The 24,094-nt window shown below is 50.2% G+C and overlaps 1 protein-coding gene across 1 annotated transcript; it reads left to right on the top strand.

The window, feature by feature from the left end:
• Positions 1-303: 303 nt before the first annotated feature.
• SESN2 (sestrin 2) lies at positions 304-23,860 on the top strand. The gene is made up of 10 exons (XM_003828090.5): positions 304-1,318; positions 10,572-10,637; positions 13,052-13,249; positions 13,662-13,844; positions 13,959-14,171; positions 14,738-14,888; positions 15,416-15,534; positions 16,204-16,394; positions 20,467-20,611; positions 22,092-23,860. The coding sequence occupies exons 1-10, from the start codon at positions 1,229-1,231 to the stop codon at positions 22,176-22,178; spliced, it is 1,443 nt and encodes a 480-aa protein (XP_003828138.1). The 5' UTR covers positions 304-1,228; the 3' UTR covers positions 22,179-23,860.
• Positions 23,861-24,094: the final 234 nt, after the last annotated feature.

Here is a 24,094-nt window from a genome sequence, read left to right as displayed (position 1 = left end):
ATGAATTTAGCTTGGAGGTGCTGAGGTGTTGGTAGAGGCAACTTTCTGGCAAGAGGCGAGTTGAAGGCCAGGAAGTGGATGAGATCAGGGAGAGTGTCTGGAGGGAAGAGGGGTAAAAACAGAAACTGGGGAAGCACCCACGTTTTAGGAAGTGGGTGGTGAAAGAGGAGTCAGAGAAGGCCAGAGGGAGAGGTGAGCAAAGATCCAGCAGAACACCTTGTTACAAAGTTTCGAGGAGGGTGGCAGGGGTGGAAGCCAGGACGGGTAGCAGAAGGAAGAAAACTTCCAGCAATAGGGATTGAGGTTCCACACGAAGTTACCAATGACATTTCAAGGAATGAAGGCTTTTCCTGAGGCTCCACAAATAAGGTGAATTCCCTGTGTCTCGCATCTTTGGAGCTTCCCCGAGGCCAGAGGGAGCAGGGTTGTGCCCTCTGACCTCTAAATATCTGGGGTTCAGTTCTATAATTAGCAGCACCGGATAGGACGCGAGCCAAACCTCTCTTAACCCTAGCCAGTCCCTCCAGGAACTGAAAAGATGAAGAATTCATTTAGGAGATTTCACACTCGGCTGTTTGGCCTAGCCCAGTGAAGTCCCTTTTCATCACGCAACCCTAATGACTCTTCGGGCTGTCACTGCCGTCTGGTGTTGCCAGGGATCTGACTAAACCGTCTTGCAAAAGTTTGCAGCATTCACCCGAGGCGGACTACAACTCCCAGAATTCCGGGCGCTCCCCGGTGCTGATTGGCGGAGCCCGTGACTCCAGGGGGCGGAGTTTCCCCCGCCTCCCCGGGGAAACAGACCTCTGATTGGCTGGACCGCCGGGCTTTTGTGTCCCCGCCCTCCCCCGGGGACCGCAGCGGGCTGAACTGCTGGTGTCAGAACCCGGCGAGCGCTGGCAGTTCCGCGGCGGGGATGCTGAGGAGCGCTGGGTCCGGGAGCAGCCCTGGCCCCTGCGGACTTCCGAGGCCGTGAAAACCCCTGCGCTGCGGCCCTTCCCAGGCCCCCGAGGCCGTTCGCCGTTCCCGAAGCCCGACTGGGGGAAGAGTCCAGCACCAAAGCGGCCGTTCTCGGATTCCGGAGCGTTCTGGAGCCCCGAGAGACGCCCCGAGGTTCTAGAAGCTCCCCGGCGGCGCCCAGTCCCGGCTTCCTTCGGGCGTCCCTCCGAAACCCACTCGGGTGGTGCACGGGTCGTCGGCGAGCCGCGACCGGGTCCTGGCGCGCACCATGATCGTGGCGGACTCCGAGTGCCGCGCAGAGCTCAAGGACTACCTGCGGTTCGCCCCGGGCGGCGTCGGCGACTCGGGCCCTGGAGAGGTAAGCGGCGGCCGCGCGACGCCCCTCTTCCCTGGAACCCCGAACCGCGTCTGAGCCTCAGGCTGTCCTGAGCTGAGTCGGTGTGTCCTGGGCTCGGGGAGGGAAAGCCGAGCGCGTAACCCGGGACCCGGGTTGCATCAACTGGCAGCCGCGGCCCTCGGCACCCCTCCCCCCCTCTGTCTCCCCTCTCCCTCCTTCTCCTTCTCCCTCTCCCCCTCCTCCCTCCCTCTCCCCCTCTGCCTCACCGCCCCCCCCCAGGGCCGCGGATCCTTCCTCGGCTCCCTCGGACTCCTGGCCAATGAGGGAGAAGCCTTCTGGAGGCTCTCCGAGCTTTGGGCTCCTGAGCGTCTTCAAGTCCAGGCAAATCCCGGCCGGAGCGGCCAGACCACTCCTCCTCCCCGCCCCCTTCCGCGGAGTCTCTTCCTCTTCGTGGGGGCCGGCGGGCAGAGGACCCTTCCTGGGGTGTCTCCCGGCTCCTGTCCCCCAGCGCGGGGCGTAGGCACCTGGGACTGGCCAGTGAAAGTTGACCTCATCCCATGTCCCCCCGCACTCCTGCTTTGGAGAGAGAGCGCAGGGGCTCTGGGGGCTTGGCGGGCCGCCCGGTACGCGGCGGCGGCGGCAGCCAAAGCTGGGGGGAGAGGGGACAACCCCGGTCGCGGCTTCCGAAGCCAAGCGCGGATTAGGCTGCGCCCTGCTAAGTAAGTGGTCTGAAGGCCCAGAAGTTTGTTTTCCAGAAATTCCTCCCCCACCCTCCCTTCGCGCCGCTCCCCTCCACACCCCCCCCCCCCCGCATTCGCATCCCGGCATAGCCCGCAGGGGCTTTGCAGGGAGACCGGGAATTAGGCTGGACCTAACCAGACTGACAGTTCGCACTCCCCCACCACTACCAGCAGCAGCGATAATGGACATCTTATCATTTATTATGCACCTACTAGATACCAGGCTCTGAGTTTTTTTCGCCTTTAACCTAAGTCCTCAGGACTAAACCAGCAATACAAGCTACGCTATAGCCCCATTTTACAGGAAGAACATTGAGGCCCACGATGGGCTCAGAAAGAGGCTTTCTTCATTAACCCCACTGAATATCTTGTTCTTTGGCCTTATGATTTCTGAGATTGCACGGCACTAGCTTCTAGTTGCTTTAGTTTACAGGCCTAGAGTGTAGTGGAAGTTGTATTCTGGACCTGGGATTTGGTGGAGTGCTATGACCCCAAGAAAATCCCTGCTCTTCTCTTAGTAACGTGGTTTCTGGGGATCCTACCTCCGTCGGTGTATGGTTTGTGCCCTGGTTTTTGTTAGCTTGCTTACCCTTCTCTGCCGTGATTTAGGAGCGCCATGTGGAGGAATGGCTCTTCTCCTGCAGCTTCTCAGCGGTGTGACTTCTTTGGAAAGATGGAAATAATGTTACTATTGAGAACACCTGAACACTAGAGAGCAAGAGTGCTGGGTTCATGTCCCAGCCCTCCTGCTAACTTGCAGTGTGTGGCTTAGCCAGTAATCACTTCTCTGATCTGTGGTTTCTTCCCATGGGGATTTTACAGTATCTCTAAGGGATTGTTGGGAGAATTAACTCAGAATACAAGCAAAGGCTGAAGCACTGTGACTGGAACATAGTAACTGCGTGATACTTGCTTGCTATTATCAGAACGTGGCCATGGCATGCACAGCTTTCTCCAGAGTGTCTCACAAGGGGGTGCCTGAGCCTGTTCCTGAGATCAGACACTGTACACCCCTCTCTGGGTCAGTGCCTGGGAACTGGTCTAGGGAGAAAAGGCTTTGAGGGAGGGATCTTTACACAGAAGCCATGTTTCCTCAGTGGAGAAAACTGCTGCTATCTGGGAGGTTTCTTTTTCTTTTTTCTTTTTTTTTTTGAGATGGAGTCTTGCTCTGTTGCCCAGGCTGGAGTGCAGTGGCACGATCTCAGCTCACTGCAACCTCCATCTCCCAGGTGCAAGCAATTCTCCTGCCTCAGCCTCCCTAGTAGTTGGGATTACAGGCATGCGCCACCATGCCCAGCTAATTTTTGTATTTTCAGTAGAAACAGTTTCAGCATGTTGGCCAGGCTGATCTTGAACTCCTAACCTCAGGTGATCCACCTGCCTTGGCCTCCCAAAGTGCTGAGATTACTGGCATGAGCCACCGCACCTGGCCTATCTGGGAGATTTCTGTGTATTCCTCTCTCGAGAAAAGAGGTCCTTCGGACGGTTTCTGCTTTGAGTGGTGGCATCCTTAGAAGACAGCAGGGTGCTGATCTTTGAGTCAGGTGCCCGAGGCCCAAGAGAAGACCCAGGCGTGCAGCTCCCTTAACTCCCTGTCACTTCACCACACACTCCCTTTCAGGAGCTCATTGCCTTCAGATGTGTGTATCTTCAGAAAGTTCCAAGGGCTTCACTCTAGTACTGGTAGTATTGGGCTCCGGAATAACTTTCTCGGCCAGATGCAGTGGCTCATGCCTGTAATACTAACACTTTGGGAGGCCAAGGCAGATGGATTGCTTGAGCCCAGGAATTCAAAACCAGCCTGAAACCCCGTCTCTACAAAATATACAAAAGTTAGCCAGGCGTGGTGGTGTGCGCCAGCTACTTGGAAGGCTGAGGTGGGAGGATTGCTTGAGCCTGGGAGGCGGAGGTTGCAGTGAACCGTGATCATGCCACTGCACTCCAGCCTGGGTGACAGCAAGAGTCTGTCTCAAAAAAAAAAAAAAAAAAAAAAAAAAACCAGGCTGGGCACGGTGGTTCGCACCTGTAATCCAAGCACTTTGGGAGGCCAAGGTAGGTGGATCACAAGGTCAGGAGATCGAGACCATTCTGGCTAATGCGGTGAAACCCCGTCTCTACTAAAAATACAAAAAATTAACCCTGCGTGGTGGCACACGCCTGTAGTCCCAGCTACTCGGGAGGCTGAGGTAGGAGAATTGCTTGAACCTGGGAGGCAGAGGTTGCAGTGAGCCGAGATCGCTTCACTGTACTCCAGCCTGGGTGACAGAGTGAGACTCGGTCTCAAAAAAAACAAAACAAAACAAACTTTCTCAGACATCATTTCTTCTTCAGGGAAGCCCTTCCTCCCCCACTAGATAAGTCCCCTTGCACACCCTCCTCCAGTCCCTCCATTGTAGGAGCTTTGGTCCCAATTATGTGAAACAGTCCCTTGCTGGAGATACCCTGCAAGTCTCATCCCCAGCACTGCTCTTTGCACCTAATAAGTGTTCGTGACTAGTTGCCCCTTGCTGGCTTAGCTGACCCTTGTGAACTATTCCAGCCGTGGAGTCAGATCTGAATTGTGCCCATTTGGAAGAGGACCTTTCTGAGCCTCTCTGACCTGTCTCCGAAGAAGGGATTATAAGAACTGTTTCCCTCTGGGTGGTTGGGAGGAATTGGCACAATCAGATGTGTAAAGCACTTAGCGTGGTTCCCAGCTCATGATGGGCAGACAAATGTATGGTACCACTCACTCACACCCCCTCCACCCTGCCCACTCCAAGGCTGGAGGTCCTGGGCTGCTTGGGCTGTATTTCCGTATCGTCTTCTCAGGCATAAACCCAGGAAAATATCTGAATTCAGCTGGGGGTGAGGGAAGGAGAAATAGTGTCTGTTCCTTCCCAGCTGGCAGAGTGGGTAACCAGGTGTCTGTAGCTGAGACCAGGGACTTACAGGCTCTATAAAGGATAATATAGGGTAACCGAGAATAAAGTCTGGGGCTTCTCCAAGAAGCCGATATGGGTAGTAGACAGAACCCTTGGAAGCCAGACTGAGCTGGGTTCAACTCTCCAAGGCTGGGGCCGCTTCCCAAAGCTGTTATTGTGAAGTGGAATGGACCTTAGAAGCCAGACAGCCCTGGGTTCAGATCTCAGATTGGCTACTTGTCAGCTGGTGCCTAACCTTTGAACCCTTAGTCTTTCCTTGTGTGCAAAATAGAGACTCTGCCGCCACCCCAAAACAGATGAAAATTAGATGGAACCTGTGTGCAAGTACCTGAGCTAATTTAAAAGTTAACATATAGTAAGTGCTTAAATTAGGATCCATGCCAGGCATGGTGGCTCATGCCTGTAATCCCAGCACTTTGGGAGGCTGAAGTGGGAAGATCGCTTGAGCCCAGGAGTTTGAGACCAGCCTTGGCAACACAGTGAGACCTCATCTCTATTTAAAAAAAAAAAAAAAAAAGGCCAGGCACGGTGGCTCACGCCCATAATCCCAGCATTTTGGGAGGCCAAGGTGAGTGGGTTATGTCTCTACTAAAAATACAAAAATTAGCCGGGCGTGGTGGGGCATGCCTATAATCCCAGCTACTTAGGAGGCTGAGGCAGGAGAATTGCCTGAACTCAGGAGGCGGAGGTTGCAGTGAGCCGAGATCACGCAACTGCACTCCAGCCTTGGTGACAGAGCGAGACTCCATCTCAAAGAAAAAAAGAAAAAAAAAGAAAAAATTAGGAGCCAGGCACAGGTCTGGGGCCATTATCCTCTTTTTACAGTTTGTGTGAAGACCTTCATGTTGAATGACCACCTAAAGGGTTAACTTTAGTGTTCCTGTTGCCCCATGTGATCTGTTTAGTTGAAACTATAAAAATACCCAACACTGGTTCTCTCTCTGTCCCACACTAGCTGTTATTTTGGACAGGTGACCTGACCCCTCTGTGTTGCACTTTCTTGTTCTGTTACGTGGAACTGGAATCATGCCTTTATCAGGTCTACTGAACCTGTACCATCCAATATGGTAACCCCTCACTACATGTGGCTATTTAAATTTAGATAAATTAAAATTAAATAAAATGAAAATTTTTTGTTGCATTTGTCACATTTCAAATGCTCAGCCACAGTGACTAGAGACTCAAATTTCTTGGACAGTACAGATATAAAACATTCCATCATTGCAGAAAATTCTGTTGGACTGTGCTATGCTAGGCACTGGGGTAACAACAAAGAACTAGATTCAGTGTGTGCCCCCAAGTGTGACAGGTGCTGTGACTGGAGCTTCTCATTCTTGGTGAGTCCCAGATGCAGCAGCCTGGAGACTATTGAGACCTTGAGAAGTTTAGAGAATGGGGAATCATTTCTGCACTTGCAGAAACCTGGGTTGTATCCCAGCCCTGCTACTGCCTTCCTGCCTGAGTAGCCAGAAGTGAGTTGACCTCTCTGAGCCTTGTTCCTCATCTGTAAAATGGAAGCCCTAGTAGTAGCTTCTGCCCTAAAGTCCAGGTAGTGCATGTGAAATTAATGCTTAGCCAGTGGTAACCAGCCTTGTTATGTACCATTGTTATTACTGACTCCCCAGTCCAGGGAATTGGGCAGGGAGGGCTGACTTGGAGGGGTCATTTCTTGGCAGTGGTATGCTGCCCTGCCTGCTTCCTCTGTCAGGATCGGGGAAGCATTCAGGGTATTGGAGCCATGGATTCAAATCTACTTGGTTTTGCCTTCAGGGCTTTATACTCGCTGTTCCCTCTGGCTGGAATGCTGGTCCCCCTAGTTTTTGGGGTGTGTGTTTGTTTGTTTTGAGACAGAGTTTCGCTCTTGTTGCCCAGGCTGGAGTGCAATGGTGCGATCTCGGCTCACCACAACCTCCACCTCCTGGGTTCAAGCAATTCTCCTGCCTCAGCCCCCCAAGTAGCTGGGACTACAGGCATGTACCACCATGCCTGGCTAATTTTTTGTATTTTTAGTAGAGACGGGGTTTCTCCATGTTAGTCAGGCTGGTCTCGAACTCCCAACCTCTGGTGATCCGCCCGCCTCGGCCTCTCAAAGTGCTGGGATTTCAGACATGAGCCACTGCACCCGGCCTGTTTGTTTTTTAAGAGAGGGTGTCCTGCTGTGTTGTCCAGACTGTTCTCAAATTCCTAGCCTCAGGTGATGCTCCACCACCAAGCCTTCCAAAGTACCGGGGTTACAGGTGTGAACCACCCCACTTAGGCCCCCTAGAGCTTTACAGGCCTTGCTGTCTTCTCATCATTTAGATAACAGCTCAAAGACCACCTCCTCAATGGCTTCTCCTGTCTACACTAAAATATTGCACACTCTCCCTCCCCATCATACAGTTACTGGTTTATTTCACTCACTTTATAGAATCTGTGCTTTGAAATCCTGTTTATCAGATTCAGAATTATATGAAGGCCGAGGGCTTTGTCTTTTCACTGCTGTATTCTTGCTGCTTGCAATATAGCCATCAAAAATATTTGTTGAGTGAACAAATTAATTCTGTTTCCACCTAGAAAGCACTTAGCATAGTGCCTTATACTTGAGAAAGTGATCAATAAATGGTGTAAACAATGGTCCTCACCCTGGCTGTTATGCTGGGGCCCCACCCCAGACAACTAAATTAGAATTGCGGGAGGTGGGACCTTGGCATTGTTATTTTTGTAAAGCTTCTCAAAGGAGTCTAATGTACCACTTGGGTTGAGAAGCCCTTGTTTGATACAGCAAGGAGGTTAATGATACCTGACTTTTTATTAAGTGCTTATTGTTATGGAGGTATGAGGTAAGCTACACAGTGTTATCTCATGAAATCCTCATCACTGGCCAGTGGAAGTAGTTACTGCTATCCCCATTATTTGGTAAAGAAACTGAGGCTCATAAAGCTAAGGGATAGCAGGTGGTGGAGCTGTCATTTGAGCTCATGCAATTTGTGTCAAGAGCCCCATCTTTTTTTTTTTTTTTTTTTTTTTTTGAGACAGGGTCTTGCCCTGTTGCTCAGGCTGGAATGCCGTGGTGCGATCATAGCTTGCTGTAACCTCAAACTCCTGGGCTCAGGCAGTCCTCCTGCCTCAGCCTCCTGAGTAGCTGGGACTACAGGTTGTGTGCTACCATGCCCAGCTAATTTACTGTTTGTGGAGGCAGGGGTCTCACTATGTTGCCCAGGCTGGTCTCGAATTCCTGGCCTCAAGCGATCCTCTTGCCTCAGTGTCCCAACGTGCTGGGATGAGCTGCTGTGCCAGCCAAGGGCCCCTGTCTTTTAACTGCATTGTATATTGTTGTTGTTGTTGTTATTGCTGAAAATGTTGATGGATCCAGACCCATGACTTAGAGCTCTTTCTTTTGACAATTCCTGGGTCAGATTTTGGAGTGAGTTGGGATTCCCAAGGCTATTCCTACCCTTCCCTAGAACCCCTGATGGGCCGTCTCTGCCTCCCCCAGTTTTGCTCCACCCTACCCTGCTGTGGCTTGCTATTCTGTCCTCAGGTCCCCTGAGGTGGAGGCCCAGTTTGTGGAGTCAGCAATCCTTATCTCCTATACAGAGCTGTTGGGCTTTGTCTTTGGTGAGGGGGAGGGAAGCTCCAAAGGGGAGTGCTCAGGGATTGTGGTGGTTACTACGCTGAACTTGGACCAGCCTGGCCCGGAAGTTCCCAGAAGTGTGGGCTGAAAGGGGCCTGCACGGTCAGCTCAACTCCCTTTTTGAAGGTAGCTGGGCTACTTTACCTACCAGGATTAAGGCCTAGAGAGTTTAGGCCTTTAACTTTCCCAGAGCCACATAGCAAGTTAGTTGCAGAATTGGTACCTACCCCAGAGACTTTGTAGTCTTCTGGAGTCCCAGAGCTCTGCCTCCTCAGTGGGCTTTTGGCCATCTGAGAAGGAAGGTTCAATTATAGTTTTTAGTTCCCGGATACCTGAGGGCTGGTACTAAGTCTGGATCTTAATGGGAAGGGGAGAACTGGGCACCTCCTATCCCTGTCCAGTGAGAGCATGGCTCTGATTTGGGTAAACTGTAAACAAGACCAGTGCTGAGAGCCACCTCCACTCTCGGATTAACAAAATAAATTAATAAGTAGAGCATCCTTCCTGAACCCCATCTCTAGGACTAGGAGAAGCAGATGTAGTGAGTACCTGATATTAGTGGTTTCTAAAGAGGCTGCAGCATATAACAGGTCAAAACAGTTGCTCCCATCAGCCTTGTACACCCTGCTCAGATTCCCTCCGTGCCTTTCTGCTTTCTCTGTCTTCATTCACAGACTAGTATGAATGACCTGGCGCTGCTCTCCACTAAATGTGATCTGGTGTCAGGGAAACAAAACAGACAATTTGATGACAGTGTTTTTAGAAGCAAAAGCCCTGGGAATTTTGGGGTCATAGGTGAGGGCCAGAAAAAGGTTCCTAGACATTGTGGTTTAGCTTTGCAAAAGGAGTGACCACTGGGACTGGGCCAGTTGTATCTGGAAGCCCATGGGAGGGGGAGGTAGGGTTTTAAGCCAGTTGTTCGGATTTATATTCAGAAAGTTAATGTGGCTACTGGGTAGAGGATGGATAGGAGAGGCCAGGGCTAAGGAGGCCGGGGGACAACTGGCGAGGTTGTGAGTAGTGGTCCAGACAAGAGGGGGTGGTAGTTAATGAGGTGGTGGTGGTGGGAGGACAGATAAGCAGCCAGGCATGGTGACTCCCATCTGTAATCCCAGTGCTTTGGGAGGCCAAGGCAGGAGGATCCATTGAGCCCAGCAGTTTGAGGCTATAGTGAGCTATGACTGCACCACTAAAGAAGAAGAGGCCAGGCGCGGTGGCTCATTCCAGTAATCCCAGCACTTTGGGAGGCTGAGGTGGGCGGATCACCTGAGGTTGGGGATTCAAGACCAGCCTGGCCAACATGGAGAAACCCGGTTTCTACTAAAAATATAAAATTAGGTGAGCGTGGTTGTGCATGCCTGTAATCCCAGCTACTCGGGAGGCTGAGGCAGGAGAATCGCTTGAACCCAGGAGGCGGAGGTTGCAATGAGCCAAGATCGCGCCATTGCACTCCAGCCTGGGCAGCAAGAGCGATACTCCGTCTCAAAAAAAAAAAGAAGAAAAAGAAGGAAGAAGAAGGAAGGAAGGAAGAAGGAGGAGGAGGAGGAAGAAAAGGAAGGAAGGAAGGAACGAACATGTGAGAGAAATTGAAGCTGCTTCTGGAGCATCTGGGGTACTTGGTTACCTGGCTTCAGGGTGCAAACTGTGTTGTGTTCTTGTATAAGTTCTCTGGGACCACTAAGAAGGTGGCCTCCTGGAGATGTGCAGCATGGTGGCTATATAGTTCCTTTTCCAGGACCCTCCCATCCCGCATTGCTGGGATTCTTGGGTCCCAACCCAGTTCCTGAAGAACTCAGCCTGGAGTGAGCCCTCTTTCTTGATTACCCTTCCAAACATGTGTATATCTCCCATCTGGCTCCACCATCCAAAGTATGCTAGAAAGGTGGGTTTAACACTTCAGTGTAGCCCCTTGGATAGGAGGAAGAGGCTGGATAGGTAATAATCCTCTTTATTCTCCCTTCTACCACGGACTAACCTCATATGTTTCCTCCCAGGAGCAGAGGGAGAGCCGGGCTCGGCGAGGCCCTCGAGGGCCCAGCGCCTTCATCCCCGTGGAGGAGGTAAGCTTGGAAGGGGTTAGGGATCTTTGGTCCCTGGGAAGAAAGGACATGGCACATTGGTGGGCAGGCATCTTTTCCTGTTCTTTAAATTGCAGCTTTTAAGCTATTCCTTTCTGATTTCTGATTCATTTAATTCACAAGACGGCTTTGTGAAGCAGGCACTATCAACTCCATTTTACTGGGGAGAAACAGGCTCAAAGAAATCAAGTGCTAATAGCCAGGTAGTGGCCAAACTTTTTTTTTTTTCATGCTCAAACTTTTGATCAGTGCCTGCTTTCCCTTAAGAAGATAGAACTATCTATCTCATCCATGACCGTACATATATTACACGCTCTTTTCTGTTTTAAAAGTAATATATGTTTATTATTTTAAAAATTTCCATTGTTTCAGAAAGCTCTGATCTCCTGTATCCTCCTGCACCCTGCAGAGATCATCACTGTTAACCATTTGCCACTGTTTACTGTGCTTTTTTCAAGCCAATACTTACTTTCAGTACAGAACCAAGGTCATAGTTTACAACGTGTTTTTTTGTTTTGTTTTTCACTTAATACAAGAAAGACATCTTTCATCTACTGAGTCAGTTCATTCATTCATTTACTTAACATATCTATTAAATGATTATGTCAGGCACTGTTCTGGTTGCTTGGGATATAGCAGTGAACAAGACAGACAAAAATATTTGCCATTATGGAGCTTACATTCTAGTGTGTTGGGATAGTGGAGATACCTTCAAAACATGCAGAAAAATGTAAAACTAGTTTCCTCATTTTATTTGGCCATCAGTGAACAAGAACAAATTTTTTGTTTTGCCGGGCGCAGTGGCTCACGCCTGTAATCCCAGCACTTTGGGAGACCGAGGCGGGCGGATCACGAGGTCAGGAGATCGAGACCATCCTGGCTAACACGGTGAAACCCCGTCTCTACTAAAAATACAAAAAATTAGCCAGGCGTGGTGGCGGGCGCCTGTAATCCCAGCTACTCTGGAGGCTGAGGCAGGAGAATGGCATGAACCTGGGAGGCGGAGCTTGCAGTGAGCCAAGATCGCGCCACTGCATTCCAGCTTGCGTGACAGAGTGAGACTCCGTCTCAAAAAAAAAAAAATTTGTTTCCTCTCTTGGCTTTTCCTAAATGTGTAGGGCGAGTGGTTAATGAGCTAACACACATTTACCCTCCTTCTAAACCCCTTGTTCCTCTACTCCTTTGTAAATATAAGGCGAACAACCACTTGCCGATTATTTATGTCTGTGACCCAGAATTCTAAGCTCAAGTATTGTTCTTGTCTTTTATTTTTTCATTTATAAATGACCACCTTTTTTTTTTTTTTTTTGAGACGAAGTTTTGTTCTTGTTGCCCAGGCTGGAGTGCAATGGCACGATCTTGGCTCACCGCAACCTCTGCCTCCCAGGTTCAAGCAATTCTCCTGCCTCAAGCCTCCCGAGTAGCTGGGATTACAGGCATGAGTCACCACGCTCAGCTAATTTTGTATTAGCAGAGATGGGGTTTCTCCATGTTGGTCAGGCTGGTCTCAAACTCCGGACCTTAGGTGATCTGCCCATCTCTGCCTCCCAATGTGCTGGGATTACACGTGTGAGCCACCGTGCCCAGCCCACTCTTTTATAATAAAGAAAAGAAACAGGCAGCCAGGCATAGTAGCTCACGCTTGTAATCCCAGCACTTTGGGAGGCCAAGGTTTGGGGATCACTTGAGCCCAGGAGTTCGAGACCAGCCTGGACAACATAGTGGGACCCCATCTGTATTTTAAAAAAGTTTAAAAGAAAAAAATAGGCTTTGGAGTTCATCTGGATTTGAATCTGCTTCTGTTATTTATCAGATCTGTGACTTTGAGCAAGGAAGAAAACTTCCTGGTTTCCCCATCTGGCAAAGTGGGGGAAATAATAGTATTCACCTCACAGGCTTATTGGCTAGATCCCATGAAATCACGCAGAGAAAACTGTAAGCTCAGGGATGGCATGGAGACAGCACTCAGGAAATGTGAACTATTTTGCACCCGCCCCCATGGTTATATGCATTTGCAGTGTTAGAATAGACACTCCATGAAGGGAGGAGAAACTGTACTTTTACTCTCTGTGCCTGATTTTTCCTACCTAAAAGTGGAGAAACAGAACTCCAGTTTTATAGTTGTTGTGAGAGTTAAATAAGTTAAAATATGCATGCTTGAACAGTGCTTGGCACGTAGCATTGTATGTGTAAGTACTGGCCATTATTATATAAGGTACCTAATAAGTATTCGTTGAATCACTTATTAAAATATGTGATCCTCCCCATTCTTTCTTTTTGGACACGGTGGTGGTTTTTAGTTTCTTGCCATTAAAAACCCACTGGAAGAATACATTGGTCTCTTTGATGAGTGGGGCAGGAGGGAAACCCATGCTCTCCTCCCCTTTGGTTGGCAGGTCCTTCGGGAGGGGGCTGAGAGCCTCGAGCAGCACCTGGGGCTGGAGGCACTGATGTCCTCTGGGCGAGTAGACAACCTGGCAGTGGTGATGGGCCTGCACCCTGACTACTTTACCAGCTTCTGGCGCCTGCACTACCTGCTGCTGCACACGGATGGTCCCTTGGCCAGCTCCTGGCGCCACTACATTGCCATCATGGTGAGCCTCTCTGGGCCTGACACTTGGAGAGGTGGCTTTGTGGGGGGTTCTGTCCTTTGATCTCTTTTCTGGGAGCTTTGTGAGCTGATTCCATAGACAAGCAGGGAAAGCCCTGGCTTTATCTAACTGTAGAGTTTTGGGTTTTTTGTTTTTATTTTTTCTTGGAAGGAAAATTTTAGGTTTTGAAGAAAGGCATCGTTAGTGCTTGTGTTACATACAGATTGGCAAACTGAGGTGCAAAAAGGAATCAGGTGGCCTGCAAGCTGGTGGCAGAGCTGGGGTTACTTAGAACTTAGATTTCCTGCCTCTTGGGGAACAGTGAGCCCTACAACCTCTCCCCTGATGGGGTACCCACCCTGGGCCAGGCACAAAAGGAGGAGGGTGACTCAGGCTGTGTCCACTACCTCCGCAGGCTGCCGCCCGCCATCAGTGTTCTTACCTGGTAGGCTCTCACATGGCCGAGTTTCTGCAGACTGGTGGTGACCCTGAGTGGCTACTGGGCCTCCACCGGGCCCCCGAGAAGCTGCGCAAACTCAGCGAGATCAACAAGTTGCTGGCGCATCGGCCATGGCTCATCACCAAGGAACACATCCAGGTGCAGGGGGCAGAGAGGCGGGTGTCTGAGGGAGCACAGAAGCCTGGCTAGTGCCTGGTGGGTAACCCAGGGCAGGCACTGAGCAGCTCTGACCTCCCCCCTTGTCCCTTCCAGGCCTTGCTGAAGACCGGCGAGCACACCTGGTCCCTGGCCGAGCTCATTCAGGCTCTGGTCCTGCTCACCCACTGCCACTCGCTCTCCTCCTTCGTGTTTGGCTGTGGCATCCTCCCTGAGGGGGATGCAGATGGCAGCCCTGCCCCCCAGGCACCTACACCCCCTAGTGAACAGAGCAGCCCCCCAAGCAGGGACCCGTTGAACAACTCTGGGGTAAGTCACGGGCCTGGGTCTTGATCGGGGAGGAAGCGGGCATGACCTCTGGTCCTTGGGTAGAAGCTACTGCTTCCCAATCTCTGGTACCTGCACTACCTGCTGCTATGAGAGACCATAGAAAAGTTATTTGACTTTGAAGCTTAGTTTCCTCATCTGTGAAATGGGGAGATAAAGACCCTCTACTCACACTGGGCTGTGAGGGTTAAATGAAATGCCATGTGACTGACACTGTGTATAAGCCATAGGCTCAAAGCCTGTTGGTTTTAGCACTTTAAAACTACAAAGTTTACCTTTTACTCTGTAATGTGGCCTTGTATGTTTCAATACAAAAATACAGATACTTTAAAAATTCCTGCTCAGGGAAGATGTGTCTATTCTGTAGCTTTGTAAACGTCACTTTAGGAAGCACAGACCCCATGTGCTGTCCAGCACAGTGGCTGGCACAGAGGATGCCCTGGGCCTTTGTGAGCATTAGGAAGGCCTGGCCTGTGGGAAGGATGAGTGGAGCTTCCCAGAGGCTGAAGGAGGAGGAGTAGCTGGTCACCACGGGGCCTCTCCTGCAGGGCTTTGAGTCTGCCCGCGACGTGGAGGTGCTGATGGAGCGCATGCAGCAGCTGCAGGAGAGCCTGCTGCGGGATGAGGGGACGTCCCAGGAGGAGATGGAGAGCCGCTTTGAGCTGGAGAAGTCGGAGAGCCTGCTGGTGACCCCCTCAGGTACAGGGTCACAGGCATCCAGGCTCCCGTGGCTGCTCCTTCTTAGGCTATCTCTGGTGAGGAGGAGCCACCTCCTGCATTCCAGAGGCAGCCACGTCTCAACCTCCCGTCCAAGAGGTTCTGAGCATGGGCCTTGGGCTCAGACCTGGCTTTGAATCCTGGACTGCTAGCCTTTCCGGCTGTGGACCACTGATGAGTCACTTCCTAGCTCAGGGCTTCAGGATTGCTGTGTGGGGTTAGTGGGGCAGTAGAAGCAAAGATCTTAGCACAGAGCCTGGCCCAGGGGGAACCGCTCCATAAATAACTGCCACTATTGTTACCAGGGGCCTCGCTTCATGGGTCCATGGGCCTGATCCACCCCCTCCCCAAGGCCTGGCTCCAGCTGAAATCTTGCCCCACTCACTATAGCAAGGGGCTTTTTTTGGCCCTCTATTCTGCCTTCCCCTCCCCTTTTTGGTGATTAATCAGGAGTGGACCCCTGCATGCCCCATGCCTCAGCCTCACTGTGACCTCTTTCTGGTCCTCAGCTGATATCCTGGAGCCCTCTCCACACCCAGACATGCTGTGCTTTGTGGAAGACCCTACTTTCGGATATGAGGACTTCACTCGGAGAGGGGCTCAGGCACCCCCTACCTTCCGGGCCCAGGTAGGGCTCTCTCTACTAGTCTTGGCCATTGCTCCACATTTACGAACAAGCAGTGGGTGGATAGTTTGAGTAGTTACAGAGTTAGGTACCCAGCTGGGCATGGTAGCTCACACCTGTAATCCCAGCACTTTGGGAAGCCAAGGTGGGAGGATTCCTTGAGCCCAGGAGCTTGAGACTAGCCTGGGCAACATGGCGAAACCCTGTCTCTACAAAAACATTTAAAAAATTAACTGGAAGGTGGTGCATGCCTGTAGTCCCAGCTACTTGAATGGTTGAGGTGGGAGGATCACTTGAGCTGGGAGATCAAGGCTGCAGTGAGCTGTGATCGCACTACTGCGCTCCAGCCTGGGTGACAGCAAGACCCTGTCTCAAAAAACAAAAACAAACAGAGTTGGGTACGTTATTTCCCTCAAGATTCCACGAGGACAGTGGGGTCCCTGTGAATCCTTAAGGGACCCATCTATACCGTAAGCTCAGGGGTTGGTGATCATAAGGAGAAGGTCATCACCAAAGTGTACCTTCCTTGACCTCTCAGGCCCAGAGCAAGCAGCACGTTAGGTTTATGGCACCAGGAAGGAGAATCATGGAGATCCCAGGTCCAGAGGATGGGGGTCTCTCTGGCTGGTCTTGGGCTCCAAAGACTCACCAATCCCTTCCCACCTACCTAAGGATTATACCTGGGAAGACCATGGCTACTCGCTGATCCAGCGGCTCTACCCTGAGGGTGGGCAGCTGCTGGATGAGAAGTTCCAGGCAGCCTATAGCCTCACCTACAATACCATCGCCATGCACAGTGGTGTGGACACCTCCGTGCTCCGCAGGGCCATCTGGAACTATATCCACTGCGTCTTTGGCATCAGGTGAGCTCATATCCCTTCATTTGGGGCATGTGTGCACTGTAAGTCTTCACTCTGGGTTCACAGTTGTTTCCATTTTCTTTTTGTTTTTTTCTTTTCCTTTCTTCTTGCCTATACTGTTTTTCAAAGCAAATTGATTTTAAAAGATGATAGTACTCATTGTTTGAACGTTGTAAATGAAACTCTTTAATTGCACTCCCAGAGATAATTATTGTTTGATATTTATGTACATATATACACACACACACATACTCACACATATATACACATATACATGCATATACACACACACACACACACTATATATATGTAGAGTTATGTTTGTATTTCCATTCTGAGTAGTAATTCTTCTCCCATAATAAATAAGGACAACATAAATGCTCAGTAGGGGACTTTAAATAATGATACGTCTATTCAGTGAAATACTATGCAGCTGTTAAAAATTACAATAGGCCGGGCGCAGTGGCTCATGCCTGTAATCCCAGCACTTTGGGAGGCCGAGGCGGGCGGATCATGAGGTTAGGAGGTCAAGACCAGCCTGACCAACATGGTGAAACCCCGTTCTACTAAAAATACAAAAATTAGCTGGGTGTGGTGGTAGACATTTGTAATCCCAGCTACTCAAGAGGCTGAGGCAGGAGAATCGCTTGAACCGGGGAGGTGGAGGCTGAAGTGAGCTGGGATTGTGCCACTGCACTCCAGCCTGGGTGACAGAGCAAGACTCTGTCTCAAAAAATAAATTACAATAGAGGCCAGGCGCGGTGGCTCATGCCTGTAATCCCAGCACTTTGGGAGGGCAATATGAAAGGATTGCTTGAGACCAGGAGTTCAAGATGAGCTTGGGCAACATAGTGAGACCCCCATCTCTACAAAAAAATTAAAAAATTTGCCTGTGTGGTGGCATCACTGGAGTCCAGGAGTTCGAGACCAACCTGAGCTACATGGTGAAACCTCATATCTATGAAAAATAACAAAAATTAGCCAGGCATGGTGGCTGACGCCTGTAGTTCCAGCTACTTAGGAAGCTGAGGCAGGAGGATCCCTTGAGCCCAGGAGGCAGAGGTTGCAGTGAGCTGAGATCATGCCACTGTGCTCCAGCCTGGGCAACAGAGCAAGACGCTATCTCAAAATAAGTAAATAAAATTGAAAAACACAGATAACAAAAAAGAAAATAAAGGCTGGGTGCAGTGGCTCACACCTGCAATCCCAGCACTTTGGGAGGCTGAAGCAGGAGGATTACGTGAGGCCAGGAGTTTGTGCCTCAGCCTGGGCAACATAATTAAGACCCATCTCTACAAAAAAATAAAAATTAGCTGAGTGTGGTGGTGCATGCCTATAGTCCCAGGTATTCTAGAGGCTGAGACAGGAGGATCACTTGTGCCCAAGAGCTCAAGGCTATAGTGAGCCATGAATGCACCACTGCACTCCAGCCTGGGCCACACAGCGAGACCCTTCACTAAAAAAATACAAAATAAAATAAAATAAAAATTATCCATTATACTATCTGCTGTTATTATTATCAGTTATCTCCTTCCTGTCTTTTTCTTTCCTTTTTTTTTTTTTTTTTTTTTTTTTTTTGAGACAGAGTTTCAATCTTGTTGCCTAGGCTGGAGTGCAATGGCGTGATCTCAGCTCACTGCAACCTCCGCCTCCCCGGTTCAAGGGATTCTCCCGCCTCAGCCTTCTGAGTAGCTGGGATTACCGGCATGTGCCACCACGCCCAGCTAATTTTGTATTTTTAGTAGAGATGAGATTTCTCCATGTTGGCCAGGCTGGTCTCAAACTTCTCACCTCAGGTGATCTGCCCGCCTCAGCCTCCCAAAGTGCTGGGGTTACAGGCATGAGACACCGTGCCCGGCCTTTTTTTTTTTTTTTTAAATTTATTTATTTATTTCTTTATTTTTGAGACGGAGTCTCGCTCTGTTGCCCAGGCTGGAGTGCAGTGGCTCAATCTCTGCTCATTGCAACCTCCGCCTCCCAGGTTCAAGCAATTCTCCCTGCCTCAGCCTCCTGAGTACCTGGGATTACAGGCACATGCCAACATGCCCAGGTAGTTTTTTGTATTTTTAGCAGAGACGGGGTTTCAACCTGGTAGCCAGGATGGTCTTGATCTCCTGACCTCATGATCCACCCACCTTGGCCTCCCAAAGAGCTGGGATCACAGGCGTGAGCCACTGCGCCTGGCTTTTTTTTTTTTTTTTTTTTTTTTTTGAGACAGAGTCTTGCTCTGTCACCCAGGCTGGAGTGGAGTGGAGTGATCTTAGCTCACTGCAACCTCCAGCTCCTGAGCTCAGGTGATCCTTCTGCCTCATCCTTCTTAGTAGCTGGAACTACAGGTGGGTGCCACCATGCCCAGCTAATTTTTGCATTTTTAGTAGAGATGGTGTTTCACCATGTTGGCCAGGCTGGTCTGGAACTCCTCACCTCAAGCTATCCGCTCGCCTCAGCCTCCCAAAGTGTTGGGATTATAGGCGGGAGCCACCACACCTGGCACCTTTCTTTTTTTCTATGCACAAGTAACCAAAGCGTATATAATTTACAAAAACAAGATCAGTTGCCATTTCCTTACCTACTCATTTCAGTTGTTTTATTCATTTACTCAAACATGAGCATGTTTTAGTGAACACATGATTTTTTTTCCTGCCTTTCTCACTTAACAGTTTATACCAAACACCAAAAAATTATCCCCTAATTTTAAAAAAGGTACGTGCTCCTTGTAGAAAGTTTGTGTTTCTGTGTATTACTAGCTGTAAATCATATTTCACTGAATGGGTTGAGCTATACTTAATGAACCATCCTCTTACTCTAGTCACTAGTAGGTTTCCAACCCATGGCTGGCCAAGGACAGGCTTCTTAGAATGTGAGTTGGGCTGGTTTCCGCCCAGCCCTCAGGTTCAGGCTTCTCTGCTCTCCAACATGGTTCTTGCTCCTATTTTTGTCTTCCAAATCTGCCCTCCAGTTTCCAGCCAGTCATTCCTCTGTCTACACTGATCTGTTTTGACATTGGCTCCCCTCACTCACTAGACTGGGGATGACTAAGTGGCTTCTAGACTCATCACCAACTTGCTTTTTGGCTTTGAAGAAGTTAGTCATCTTCTCCAGGGCTTAGGTTGCCCATTTGTAGAATGAGTACAAGCTCCTTTTTACCCTTATCCTCTTCCTTCTCCTCCACTGACCTCCTCCTCTACCTTCCATGGCCTTTACTACAGAGTAGTGGTTATGGCCCCTGAGCTAGGCAGAGCTGGGTTTAAAACCCATTCCTGTCTGGGCGTGGTGGCTCACGCCTGTAATCCCAGCACTTAGGGAGGCTGAGGCAGGCGGATCATGAGGTCAGGAGTTCGAGACCAGCCTGACCAACATGGTGAAACCCCATCTCTACTAAAAATACAAAAATTAGCCGGGCACAGTGGCATGTACCTGTAATCCCAGCTACTCAGGAGGCTGAGGCAGGAGAATTGCTTGAACCCAGGAGGCTGAGGTTGCATTGAGCCGAGATCACGCCATTGCACTCCAGCCTGTGCAACAGAGCGAGACTCCGTCTCAAAAGAAAAACAAAAACATACTGAAATTAATGTAAAAAAATGTGAGCCAAGCTTTCTGCAACTCTGAAACCAAGTTATATCTGCTCCTTTAAATAAAACTGCCTTGTTGATCATGAAAAAAAAAAACAAAAACAAAGACCATTCCTTGCTGTATTAACTAAGGCAAGTGACTTCCTTTCTCTAAATCTCAGTTTCCTCATCTATAACATGGGGTTGATGAATGTAGCAGATTGCATACACCATCCAATCATGTACACAATAGTGTAGAGTAGTTTTGAGGATTCCACATGGCACATAGTTGGTATTCAATACAGCATGCTTATTCTCTGCATTCCTTGACGTGGTCCCCTGCCAATGTGGTGGCCTGTGATACACGATATCAGCTGTTTCTCCAAGAGGAACTAGGTTTCTGTTGCTTCTACCTTCTGATTTTTCTCAACACTCTGTTCTTCCCTCTGTAGGGTGGGGTTGGGGGGAGGGAGCTGCCTCTGGGAAGAAAGCATGAGTAATGCTGCTGGGACCTTTCCATCCAGATATGATGACTATGATTATGGGGAGGTGAACCAGCTCCTGGAGCGGAACCTCAAGGTCTATATCAAGACAGTGGCCTGCTACCCAGAGAAGACCACCCGAAGAATGTACAACCTCTTCTGGAGGCACTTCCGCCACTCAGAGAAGGTATGACCTATACAGGCAGGGCAGGATGGAAGTAGACAGGCCAAGCCAGTGGAGAGGGCAAGGGGTTAGGACCCAGTGAGAGTCCCCAGACTGAGTCTGTCCTGCTAGGTGGGACACCTGGGCCTATTCCTCTGGATTGAAGTCCTATTCCACTGTGTGATTTCAGAGTCTGTTTACTCACCTGTAAAATGGGAATGAGGGTGCCTGCTTCACATTAGTGGTAGCTTGGTGGACCTGGGTTCAAATCATAACACTATCTCTTGATAGCAGTGTGACTTTCGGGAAGTCACATTATCTCGCTGAGTTTTTTTTTTTTTTTTTTTTGAGATGAGTCTCCCTTTGTTGCCCAGGCTGGAGTGCGGTGGCACAATCTTGGCTCACTGCAACTTCCACCTCCCAAGTTCAAGCGATTCTCCTGCCTTAGCCTCCTGAGTAGCTGGGACTACAGGTGTGTGCCACCATCCCCGGCTAATTTTTTGTATTTTTAGTAGAGATGGGGTTTCACTGTGTTAGCCAGGATGATCTTGATCTCCTGACCTTGTGATCCACCTGTCTCGGACTTCCAAAGTGCTGAGATTACAGGTGTGAGTCATCGTGCCTGGCCTCTCTGAGCTTTTTATCCTGTTTTTTTTTTGAGACAGAGTCTTGCTCTGTTGCCCAGGCTGGAGTGCAGTGGTGTGATTTCGGCTCGCTGCAGCCTCCACTTCCTAGGCTCAAGTGTCCTCCCAACTCAGCCCCCAGAGGGCCTGAGGTACACACCACCTGATTTTTTAAATTCTTAGTAGAGATAAGGTCTCACTGTGTTGTCCATCCTGGTCTCAACCTCCTGAGTTCAAATGATCCTCCTGCCTCAGCCTCTCAAAGTTTTTTGTTTTCGTGATGGGGTCACACTATATTGTCCAGGCTGTATTTGAACTTCTGGACTCAAGTGATCCTCTCGCCTCAGCCTCCCAAGTAGCTGGGATTTTATTTTTATAATGGGAATAAATACTGCTGTATTTCAAGGTTGCTGGGAAGATAAAATAAAAAAAATGTACATAAACCTCTGCAACCTCTGTCTCCCGGGTTCAAGCAATTCTCCTGCCTCACCTTTCCAAGTAGCTGGGATTACAGGCATCCACCACCATGCCCAGCTAACTTTTTGTATTTTTAGTAGAGATGGGGTTTCACTATGTTGGCCAGGCTGGTCTCGAACTCCTGACCTCCTGATCTACTCGCCTTGGCCTCCCAAAGTGTTGAGATTACAGGCGTGAGCCACCGCACCCGGCCGTTTTAGCTTTAAGAAATACAGAGCTTAGTCATGATAGGAATGAATGTGCTTGTCCTTGTAGTAAACTGCTCAGAGCCTTAGCAGATGCTGGGGCAGCTCTGTAGGAAAGGAAATGGTGAGGTAAGTGGGTCAGGGATCGAGGCAGTCTGGGAGGGGTGTGGGGGGTGAGGAGTGACATCAGTTGCCAACATGCCTTCCTCTGTGCCCCAGGTCCATGTGAACTTGCTGCTCCTGGAGGCGCGCATGCAAGCCGCTCTGCTGTACGCCCTCCGTGCCATCACCCGCTACATGACCTGACTCCTGAGCAGGACCTGGGCCCGGTTCAGCTCCCCACAAGGACTTCTCTGTCTGGAGACAGCCCCAGACCCTTTTGTGTCCCATGCCCACCCTCCCCACGCTGGAGTGGGCTTGTGTGTGATGTGCAGTCCCGAAGCCACACCCTCCCTTTTCCTCACTGGAATGGACAGTTCATTGCACTGACTCTGGGATCTCAGCCCTGCTCCTGGGAGCTGGAAGAGCACTAGGAGATCCTAAGGGACCACACCCTTCCTCCTTCCCCTGCCCACAGAGGCAGAGGGCACAGGAAAGAAGCCGGGCCAAGCTCGGACTTAATGTGCCACAAGTGTTGTGGCCTTCCTGAACTGGGAAGTCCCTGGCTGGCCCCCGGGGGAGAGGGGCAAATGCCTCTGGGACTGACACTCCAGGCAGCTTTGCCTTCTCTCCCCTGTCATTTCCAGATTTCATTACTTCCTACTTGCCATTCACCCATCAATGTGAAAGTCAGGGTCACAGCTGGTCTGTGTGTCCAGTTCCCTAAAAGCCTGTTCTGTTGGGCAGCCTGAGGCTGTTGCCCGAATCCTAGTTCAGTTTTGACTTCCTTTGCCCTTTTTTCCTTTTCTCCATGCTTAATGGTGTGAGGCGTCAGGAGAGAGGCCAAGTACATAAAAAAAAAGCAGATTATCTCTAGAGAGTTTGAGCCTTTGCTGGTCACATTGCCTTCTGAAGAGGAGGGAGTATTAGATTATAAATCCTCTTTATTTTGGTCCTTTATGCTTGAGGTTCCAACCTGGAGCCACAGTGTGTGAGAGGAGGAGGAGAGGGAGAATTCTGTTCTCCCAGAGCTGCACCTGCCTCGCAGAGGCCAGCACCCCACTCTCCTGCCTCCAGTGGCCCTGCCGCAGATGTCTGCCAAAAAGTTGAGCCTTTCTAGGTGGCTTAGGTGGCACCATGGCTCAGCAGGAGGGGCGGGAGGCACCAGGGTTCTTGTTTGGACCCTGCCCCTGGGCCATGGCCAGGTGACCATGGCTACATTGCCAAACCTCTGACTGCCACAGCTGCAGACTGAGAGGGTGGGTCTGAGTCCCCACAATGTCTGAAGCTGCCCCTGGGATTCTCAGGCCAACCTGCCAACAGCAAGCGGATTTTCTTGCAAGATCAGGGACCCCACTTCTGCAGCCAGTGTCTCCTGGGTGCCTTCTGAGGACTCCCACCCCCATCCCAGTATCTCATCTGTCCCCTCTCCTGGGGCTTAAGTGGGTTGCTTCCAGGCAGAAGCAGCCAAGGACCGATTCCAGGCACTTTCTGTAGCAAATGACTGTGAATTACGACTCTCTTGCCCTTCTTCTAGCAGTCTATGCCTCCTCTCTGACCAGTTTGGAGGGCACTGAAGAAAGGCAAGGGCCGTGCTGCTGCTGGGCGGGGCAGGAGAGGAGCCTGGCCAGTGTGCCACATTAAATACCCGTGCAGGCGCGGAGAAGCAACCGGCACCCCCTTCAGGCCTGAAAGCCCTCCCTGCAAGAAGCTGTGCAGGAGAGAAGAGGCCCCGGCATGGGGATCTGGGTTCTAGAGGGGATGTGATGACTGTAAATGTCCACTGGGCGGGTAGGGAGTGGTATCCAGTGTTCAAGTGCAGAAATCTTTGGCTTTGCTACCAGTTCCATATGATGAGAAATAAACGTTCGCTGAGGTTTTGTTTCATACTCCCTTTTTATGGGCTGTTTTTTCAATTTCCTGAAGGTCATGGTTCACCTTGTAGCATAGGCAGAGAGCTGCGATTGCATCATAGGCCTGACCTGATAGCCCGTGCCCTGCCGAGAACTTGTGCCCAGTGATTGTAGGTTGGGACTGTTGGCACTGAAAGTCTACTTGTCCCTTGGACATCCAGTCCTGTCACCCTTCTGCGGCTGCCCTGGCACTGTGGAGTAATAATGACC

The sequence above is a fragment of the Pan paniscus genome, chromosome 1 (assembly GCF_029289425.2).
Source record: "Pan paniscus chromosome 1, NHGRI_mPanPan1-v2.0_pri, whole genome shotgun sequence".
NCBI classification, from domain to species: domain Eukaryota; kingdom Metazoa; phylum Chordata; class Mammalia; order Primates; family Hominidae; genus Pan; species Pan paniscus.
This window is presented reverse-complemented; position numbering and strand designations above follow the sequence as displayed.

What these genes read in the sequence shown, in the direction of transcription:
- SESN2 (XM_003828090.5), top strand. Translation starts at nt 1,229, where the DNA reads ATGATCGTGGCGGACTCCGAGTGCCGCGCAGAGCTCAAGGACTACCTG. An exon ending in CCTTCATCCCCGTGGAGGAG is followed by an intron (nt 10,638 to 13,051) that starts GTAAGCTTGGAA and finishes TTTGGTTGGCAG; the next exon opens with GTCCTTCGGGAGGGGGCTGA. An exon ending in CCTGCTGGTGACCCCCTCAG is followed by an intron (nt 14,889 to 15,415) that starts GTACAGGGTCAC and finishes TCTGGTCCTCAG; the next exon opens with CTGATATCCTGGAGCCCTCT.